At 33.7% G+C, this 9,823-nt stretch overlaps 3 protein-coding genes across 3 annotated transcripts in view; 1 reads left to right on the forward strand and 2 right to left on the reverse strand.

Moving 5' to 3' along the window:
* Positions 1-14: 14 nt before the first annotated feature.
* Positions 15-5,654, forward strand: LOC100181097 (putative homeodomain transcription factor 1). Its single transcript, XM_026837991.1, has 12 exons — positions 15-183; positions 691-800; positions 927-1,009; positions 1,304-1,413; positions 1,824-1,958; positions 2,476-2,574; positions 2,806-2,982; positions 3,278-3,364; positions 3,632-3,763; positions 4,123-4,296; positions 4,787-4,864; positions 5,283-5,654. The coding sequence occupies exons 1-12, from the start codon at positions 67-69 to the stop codon at positions 5,502-5,504; spliced, it is 1,524 nt and encodes a 507-aa protein (XP_026693792.1). The 5' UTR covers positions 15-66; the 3' UTR covers positions 5,505-5,654.
* Positions 5,655-7,831: 2,177 nt separating this feature from the next.
* Positions 7,832-9,619, reverse strand: LOC100181384 (protein phosphatase 1 regulatory subunit 21-like). Its single transcript, XM_026837992.1, has 5 exons — positions 9,608-9,619; positions 9,249-9,287; positions 8,919-9,029; positions 8,405-8,503; positions 7,832-7,978 (listed from the first exon to the last, which is right to left on the reverse strand). Exons 1-5 carry the CDS (start codon positions 9,617-9,619, stop codon positions 7,832-7,834), a joined length of 408 nt encoding a protein of 135 aa, XP_026693793.1.
* Positions 7,856-9,823, reverse strand: part of LOC101241994 (protein phosphatase 1 regulatory subunit 21) — a gene marked incomplete in the record, with an annotated part of 9,621 nt that continues 7,653 nt past the window's right edge. Inside the window, 5 exon segments of the mRNA XM_026837990.1 lie at positions 7,856-7,978; positions 8,405-8,503; positions 8,919-9,029; positions 9,249-9,287; positions 9,771-9,800.

Genomic DNA, 9,823 nt, shown 5'->3' on the forward strand with positions numbered 1-9,823 from the left:
CCTCAGCACGGCATGGTAACAGTTTTAAAACTAGCTCTCCTGCGAGTCTTTTTCCTCCCAGTTTACATGCGCTGGTGGATCCAACAAACAAACAAAACAATATTCCTTGTATTTCTTTTGTTGTATGTTCTTCAGATACTTATCTTAACATGTTACACCACTGCTACTGACGATCAACCTTCGGTAAGATACTATAATTCATTAATGCCACATTTTTATAATGTCAGTGTTTTAATTATACGTTTCGCGTCGTATTCCTATATGAGGATATATATATCACTTGCTCCTTAATTAGAGGATACGACTAGTTCATTTTTTTAAGTAGTTACCACTTCGGGCGTGCATGGGGAGGAGACTTGGCGATAATTGATCTTGCATAGTAGTCACTATATATAGCTAGTTTTAAAAATTGTTAACTACACATAAAAAGTTACTCATAAACCACGCAACTATATTTTATTGCATTAGTTTCGTAAAAACTTTTACAACAATCAATTCTTTTGAGTTTTATGATAACTTTTATGATTAATGAATGATTGAATAAATGTAACTTATATATCCGTGCGTGGCCGGAAAACCACAGTTGTTATAACACAGTGTTCTGCTTAATTTATACACTTTGCGCCCGCTTACGATTTACCACGTATGTTACTTTGTGGTTGACAATTCCAAATAATATTCTCTTTCCAGTCAGTCTCCATGAGCGAGCTAGTGTTACCAGGAGTAATGTTGGTCTACCTTGGAATCATTCACTGTCAAGTCGTTTCGACAAACTTTGTCAACGGGAGCGACAACAAACGGTTGCCGAATTTTCCAAATTGTTTAAATTAAGTCAATTTTAAAACTAACGATTTTATAAAAGTGAAAATTTAAAACAGTTTTTAACAGTTAAAATTAAAACAGATATTTGACAAATTTTATTTCAGTTTAACACCCGATATGAACAAGTCAGTACGAAATATTTTGGCTTCGAAGGTTGCAACAAAGTTCAATGAAAGTTTCACAAAAGGTGGTTTGAAATAATAATAAGTTTTAATTAATAGGAGGCACTGTATTATAACTTTGATCGGGGTAGTTACCATCGTTCTAAAAAAAAGTGCCAAACAATTTTTGGGAAAAGTGGAAATTTCTTAAATGGCGTGAAGATTAATATATACGTGCCCAACCAAAAACTCCTCTTCGACAAATGATCGTTGGGATTGCATACGTTCCCAATATTTTTTTCCTTTAAACCACACTTTTTAAAAATGAATATTATTAAGAAAAACGTTTTAAACATTTGGTTTATACGATTTTTTCTAAGAAACCCCAAATACTGAAGACGACTTATCCAGTGATACGGACCAATCTAAAGACGAAGTAAGAAGTTCATCTTCAAGTCTTGGCAGCAGACACCATCTATCAAGTTACAAGGTTAGGAAAAAGGTTGTTTAAATTGTCAACTACACCAAAAAAAATAGTCACCCGAAAATTTACAAACGTGGTATAACTCATAAGCTGACACAAGGTGTTTGAAACAGAACACCGTGTCACAATGACTGTCATTGCCTCACCATGCGAGGATAAAAAAGTTACAAACGTGGTAACTCGTAAGCGGGCACCAGGTGTATGAAACAGAACAGCTGTGTTATAATGACTGTCATTGCCCCACCATGCGAGGACAAATAAGTTACATACATGGTAACTTGTAAGCAGGCACGAGGTGTATGAAACAGAACGCCCATGTTGTAACAACTACCGTTGCCCCGACATGCTAAGACAAACACGTTACATTCATCATAGTTAAGTATTCTTATATTAAACCAATTGATGGAATATTCTAGAACATTTCAGCCACACGTCTGGTACCGGGGTCGAGCTCAACTTCAAATAAGATTAACGTTCGTTTGTGGGAGAATGGAAGGTGGCAGAAGGTGCGCGCTTCTATCGTGGATATCGGGAGCATAATCATGAAAAAGGTGGTTTAACTTTTGCCTCGGTGAGCGTGTTTGTAATAAAAACGAGGAGAAGCGAAGTATGAGCGTGCATTAACCCTTGTGTTCTTATATGCTTGTATAATACTGTGGGGGAAGATGGGACACATTTAGCACACATTATTCGAATATCCTGATCGTGTTTTAAACAATTAACAACGGTCTGTGGAAGTCGTGAGGATACGGTTTAATAACTCTTTGAGTGTTTTTGTTTACGACTAAACGGGACAAAAAAATAGAGTGAAAATGTGTCCCATCTCCCCCCACCCTGCTATATAACATTATACTGAGATTAAATTGCTGCAACCAAGTGGTCACTAATGGGTTGTCTGAACTGTCAGCTATAAATAAAATATGCACCCACAAAGTAACATATCCGTGGTAACTCGTAAGCGTGCACGAAGTATATGAACACTCGTGTTATACGATTACCGTTGCCTTACCACAATAGAATAGATAGGCAAGTAACGATTACATTCTAAACAGTTTATTTAATCTCCAGGCACATGGTATCGCACCTGAGAGCTACGACATAGAAAGCCTAATGTTTATATTCGTGATCCCACTGATGCCGTTAACATATAGATGCATTCAATACCAGGTGAATGAAACATCAATTAATTAGGTCACATTTACGACTTCACTATTTTTGATACAGTTAATACATAATTACCCATATTTAAACAATTAACAGCGCTCCTTTGAGTCGTACGGATACAGTTATATGGTTGTCTAAATATTCTTCGTTTACCACCAAATGGGACGATAAAAGAAAAGAAACTGTCCCATCTTACCCCACCCTATCATATTCCCTCTTTCCTCAAACACACAGGATAAAATCGAAATCTGGTCAATATATGACGTAACAATCGAAAAAACAATTGAATTCATTGATGGTAATAGTGACGTAACAATGGTGATTGTGATGGCTGGAATAACCATTCAACGTATATTGTTGGGGACAATGTTCTTTGTCGTGTTATGCGCGGCACAGCGTACGTTTCAACGGGTAAGGCACAATATGCACGAAGTCGTTCTACAGTATAGTTAACGGCCCACCTTGTATGCGTTCTTGGGCAAGACACTTAAAAGCAATAGCTTCAACCCAGTGGTTACTAATTGGTTGTCTGAGTTGTCAGACATATATTTAAACTGGCCCACTCCCCCAAAAAGAAAATATTTTTCCTCAAGTCACATATACATGGTAACTCGTAAGCGAGTGTTGTCCCCCCGTGAAGATAAATAACATTTATTAATTTAATCTCATATTTAAATACAGAACTTTACGTATTTATTTATTCCAGCGATTCTTCTTCGCCAAGTATTTTACTCATGTTACTTCAAGCAGAAGAGCCAAAAAATCAGAACTTCCTCATTTTCGCTTGAAAAAGGTGGCAATGTGCACGTAGTGCGTTTATGTAACAAAAATTGAACGTATTTAGTGTTAACAATCAAATAAACATTTACAAAAGAATGTTTTCAGTTTTAAAATTTGATTTTCGACAAAAAACAATTACCTACAAAATAACATACGTGGTAACTCGTAAGCGTGCACACGAGGTGCATGAGACAGAACACCCATGTTATAACCACATAACGACTATCATTGCCCACCACGCGATGATAAATAAATTACACTCATTCAATCAAATTTCCAGGTACAAAACATTATGCTTTGGCTTTCCCTCCGTTCATATCTACAACGTAGAGGTCCGCAACGCTCAATAGACGTCATCGTATCTTCAACCTTTTTATGCTCTATCGGTCTCCTATGTTTTATCACTGTACAGGTAAACCTACCGTTATACTAAATATGAATATCTATGTAAATTTATAACTTCTGTACAGCCATATGCTATAGGATATACCGTTTATAGAGTAAAAATAATGACCCATAAAGTTACATATACGTGGTAACTTGTAAGCTGACACAAGGTGTGTGAAACATAACACCCACGTTATAACGACTGTAATTACCCCGCTATGCGAGGATAAATAAGTTACATTCACTAATTTTTAACTGCTAACCGATGTAGTTACAATCTATGCCCATAAACTGCGTCATCTTGCCGATCTTAAATTGTCAGGACACTAGAAAACAGTACAGATGTCGGGAACAATTCCTCCCTAACTGTCATTAATGTTTCAGTTGATGCATTCATCTGAAACCTTTACGTCTTCATTGTTGTACTGGGAGTGCTTGGTTTGGTTGCTAGCTCTTGCTGTGTTTCTACTACGTTTCATAACAACTGGGGCAAAGATAAATAAGAAATACAGCAACACGTCTGTTCTTCTAACCGAACAAATTAACTTATACCTGCAGGTATGGGCTGAATCAATAGGTAAAGTCTGGTATATTTTTAAGTAATCTTGTGCAATAACCAATTCTCCTGATCGAGATATATAGCAGGGTGGGGTAAGATGGATAGCGTTAGCACACAATATCCCACGATTTCACACAAATACACAAAAAGCACACAAAATATATCAATAGGTAAAGTCTGGTATATTTTTAAGTAATCTTGTGCAAAAAAAAACGAGTTCCTCTGACCAGTAAACATCTTAAGTAAGATTTGAGCACGATTTCTAATATTTTAGAGTCGTGAGAATAAGGTTACACATTACCGTAAATATTCATTGTTTACAAAGTTAAAATTGGGCGATAAATGAGAATGAAAACTTGAACTTCGCAAGGCCGGAAAACGACAGTCGTTATCACACAGGTGTTCTGTTTCCTACACCTCGTGCCGCTTATGAGTTACCACGTATGGTTAAACTTACAATTTACAAAATATGAATGTAAACACAAACAGATGGAAAAGAAACCGCATAAAAAGGAATCTTTTCAAAGAGCCAACAATGTACTGACTCTTGCCGCAAAGTTAATCAAGGTAAACGTATGAACAAAAAAAAGAATGAATATATACTAATAGTACATATATAGTAGGGTGGGGGAAGATGGGACACCTTTAACACATAATATCCAAATATCCTAATCGGGTTTTAAACATTTAACAACGGTGTATAGGAGTCGTGAGGATACGGTTATATAAATCTTCGAATGTTCTTTGTTTACTATTAAATAGGACGAGAAAATAGAATGAAAAGGTGTCCCATCTTACCCCAACCTACTGTATAGAAAATTTATAAAAGAGAGCAGGACAGTAGTTAAAGGGCACGTTATTGACGGGTAAATTAGTTTTTAGCAGTATGACAAAACTTTCTAAAGACAACAAATTTTAATTAGCAAGTTGACAAAATCTTTTTATTTCCTAAAGTAAAACCTCTAATAATTAGAACCCATACTAGGAGATTGAAACGCCGTTTAATATATACGGGTTATCAATGAATCCGATATTATACAACATCACACGGGTGGTCGTTCTATCAGCTTTCTCTGGTGTTATAAGTGAACTACTAGGGTTTAAACTAAAGGTGAGTTGGTTTATCATACGTTACGTGTTTTACTATCAGAGCCAGGCTTCAAAATCTGGTGATGTCTATGTAGTAGCACCCAGGGTGTTGCAGTAGCATCACACATGGTTTAAGACAGTTAGGATTGGTGACATGGCACAGAGAAAATGGTTCCGACGCTGCTACCACGTGGGGTATGTGTCCTTAGGCAAGACACTTAATGGCAATTCCTCCAACCCAGTGGTCACTAATGGCTTGTCTAAATCATTAGAAAATACCATACCGTTACATACGTGGTAACTCGTTAACGGACATGAGGTGTGTAAAACAAAACACCCGTGTTTAACGACTGTCGTTGATTTGATCAATTCTATTCACATTAAATCTAATACATTGTTTTACAGATCTGGAAAATTAAAACATAAAGATGAAAAGTTTGAAAAAAACAATATTTTAAATGAAATGTGCACTTGTAGGGTGCTCAAAATATAAAAAAGTGACTTTCCGTACACTGCCATGCGAAGACAAGTGACATTTATCTAATATATTTCTTCAAGAAAGTTTTTATTAATTTATTTTTTAATTATTGTATTGACGATGTGTGACGTAACAGCCAGACCCTCGTCACTTGATAAGGTATTTTACATAACGTGGATCAATATATTGATTAAGAATCGAATGGCAATACACTGATTATATGGGTTAAGAGCGGGTTAAACGAAGTTGGTGTCTAATTAATTAATCCGCTTGAACTCTACCATATTATTTTTTATTCAGTTTCGTGGGAACTCTATAACACATGTGTGGGTGCTATATATAAATTGAGATACCACGTATGTAACTTTGTGGGCAATTACGTTACTGTATGCTTGACACTTTAGACAACTCCTTAGTGACCGCTAAGTCGGAGTAATTATCGGTAAGTGCCTTGGAAAAAGAAACATACGCTCACAATGGTTGCATGGAGCTTTGAAATAATTAACATTTATGTAAATTGAGTCAAAAACATGTAAGCCGTTTATGATCATTTTTATTTGCAAGAATGTTTATTGAAGTAAAGAAATAGATAATAGGATCATGAATCATGAAATGAAGCTTCATATATGCTTGAGTAGGGAGAAGACGGGCACCTTTAGCACATAATATGTAAAAAATGTTCAATGGGAGTCGTGAGAATACTTTAAATGTTCTTCGTTTACTATCAAATTGGAACGAGAAAATGGAATGAAAAGGTGTCCCATCTTCCCCCACCTACAATATAATCTTATGATATTATCGTGTGTGCGTACAAGAATTTAAATAAAAACAAATAAAAAAAAGAATTATCGACAAAAATAAAAATGTTAAATTCCAATTTAAATGATTTTTTCTAAACTTGGATTTTTCTTTTTTTGGCAACTAAACCATATTTGTATATTGGGACCCAATCTGTGAGCTTTAAAAATAAAATATAACCTTAGCGCTGAAAAGTAGAATGCAAATTAAAATATTCCACCCTGTTAGAAAAATGCAAGATTGAATTATTTTTATAATGAGTAAGTTCAAACAAAATCAATATTTTTTTATTAAAAAAAAAAATTCACTTTTAATTTAAATTCCAAAATTTTAAAACTATATTATAAACATATAGTAGGGTGGGGGAAGATGGGACACCTTTTCGTTCTATTTATTTGTATCATTTGGTAGTAAACAAAGAACATTCAAAGAATTATAAAACCGTATCTCCACGACTTCCATAAACCGCTGTTTATTGTTTAAAACACGATTTAGTACATATGGATATTATGTGCTAAAGAGGTCCCATCTTCCCTTATCCAAATATATAGTTTATGCAATGCATAGTTAGTTAAAATATTAACACAATGAAAAATATATTTATTTTATAAATGAATGCGTAAAATAATTTTTAGCGAAAGTCTTTAAGGAGTTAGTAATGTTTGTGGCGGGCTACACTTGGCAGCAGAATAGTGTCAATTTATTTTATGGCAAATTTAAAATATAATAACTTATTTTATCAGAAGGTAAATCACCATACAGATCTTGCAAGGTTTTATTGCCATTATTACGGTATATCATAAATAAGCATGTTTAATGAATGAGCACGTATCATAGTTAAATATCCACAGACCTACTTCATCTAAATAGTTAGTGAAGGCCGGGCATTTTAAGTTTCTTTGTTTTCTGTTGAAACAAAAAATGTTGTAAGCGGAATTCATATTTCTGTACTTAATTTGTTCTGATTTTTACAAAAAAAAGGTTAAAGTTACATTCACCATACTCACAATAGTTTCTATCGTCACATATAATGCTCTCAAATATCTGTTCTAAATGGTGTTTTAAAAACACTGTGATTGAACTCCACTATTTGCATTAATTTATAACTTTTCTACATGGGTGAGGTCCTTGTTTAAGGACACAGAAGTTGGACTATACCCCACCCCCAATCACCACAATGGTTTATATCTTACTTTCACTTTTAAGTTCTCAATTTCATCTTTTTGTGAAGCTAATTTATCGTTCATGGAAGCCAGATGTTCGCTCATCAAACTTAACTGGTCTTCGTAGTTTCGTCGAGTTACTGATAGTTCATCCTGGGGGAAAAATATCAAGAATGAAAGTCATTTATATCCTTGTGTGAATGATTGGAAATACTTGTTAAGTTCCCGGAAAAACATATACATCGTATATATCATGTAAAAACATTAAAATATTATAGTTTTTATTTCATATCCATAAAAGTAATGCATTTTAAGAAGTAGAAAACATTGAAATATGATATTTTTGTTATCACTTGGAAACGATAGCGAAGATTAAATTAGTTAAAGAACAGTCGATAAAATACGCAAATAAATAGTATAATAAAGAGCAACATTAAAACATTATGTATTGGTCTAAATGAATAAATGAAGCAAGAAGTGTATTGCTCAAGTATGAATTATAATTCATCTGTAAAGAATTTCGTAAAATATGGTTTGGAAAATTACTCTTTTTAATAATAAATAATATTGTTAGTTCACCTGTAGTTGTGATATTTTCTGCAGACTTGAACTAATTTCATGTTGCATGCTTGATTGCTTGTCTTTTGCCATCCCCAGGTGTTTATGCAACACATTACACTGTGGAGAGAAATATATTATCAAGGAAATGTGCATTTTAAATGAAATTTTATGTAATAAATTAAACAAGTGAAGCTTATCAAATTTTTTGTTGAGCAGATTTTTCATACCTGTCTTAAGAAAGCAGAAAAAGAATTTATTTTTATTTAAAAGTTTTTAAAATGGAACAGAAAAAAGTTTACTAAGCTTATATTTTCCTAATATAGCAGGGTGAGGGAAGACGGGACACCTTGAGCACGTAATATCCAAATATCTTGATTGTGTATTAAACAATTAACAACGGTCAATGAGAGTCGTGAGGATATGGTTTTATAATTCTTAGAATATTTTTGTTTACCACCAAATGTAACAAGAAAATAAAATGAAAAGGTGTCCCAACCTGCCCTCACTCTACTGTATTAACTAGTTATATCACCTCTGATTCGAAATGTAAAGTCTTAGCTTCCGCGTGTTGCATCTTATATCCCATCTCAGTGATCCTCACAGTAAGATGTTGTTTTATTAAATCTTCAGTTTGGTTGTCACTCTAAAGTTTAGCGTAAAAATATAAAAATAAGTTTTTATAAACGTCAAGTTCAACCTAAAAAATAAGTGTAAACTAAAACAAAATTTTTGAACAAAATTAATATTTTTGAAACTAAAACAATTCAGTTCTCACTTGTATAAGTTGCTCAGAAATTAAATCAGGAGTAAATATTTAAATTTAAATCTTTCCAAAAAATAAACAATATATATTTATAATTACCTTTTCTGGATGAAAAGAATCATTCTGTAGAACACCAAGCTAAAAAATAATTTATTAAATTATAATTAAACAAACATAGGTTAACATGCAAAACGTTTATTTTGTTGCCCCAAATTTGCTGTGCAACCGGAGTTTCTAGTTGTTTTTGCAAATTTTAACTATCTATATTTAAACAACATGCAAGGTGCAACTGTTATATAAGAAAAACTTGGCGCAAATGCTACTTTTTTTGTTATACACCCTTGTTACTTCTGCTACCAGGCATAATGTATATAATATTTAACGGTTTATCTCGTATAAAAAAATGTAGTGTATTTCCGACATTTTCTCATGCCTTTCAGTTAAGAAGTTTTTTATACCAAATAAACCATTGAAAGATTTTTCACAAAGCTGCACACTTGGCAATTTGCAAACAAGGTTCTCAAAATAATAATTTCTTATATTAAAAGAATGCGTAAGAAAACTTTTTTACACCAGATGAGCCATGAAAGTATATTTCCAATGTTCTACAAGCTAACATACCATTGAGACATCGGTTGGGGAAAATGAGACGACTCGTCCTGTTCTCGTTTCTT

This window comes from Ciona intestinalis, unplaced genomic scaffold (assembly GCF_000224145.3).
Source record: "Ciona intestinalis unplaced genomic scaffold, KH HT000046.2, whole genome shotgun sequence".
NCBI classification, from domain to species: Eukaryota; Metazoa; Chordata; class Ascidiacea; order Phlebobranchia; family Cionidae; genus Ciona; species Ciona intestinalis.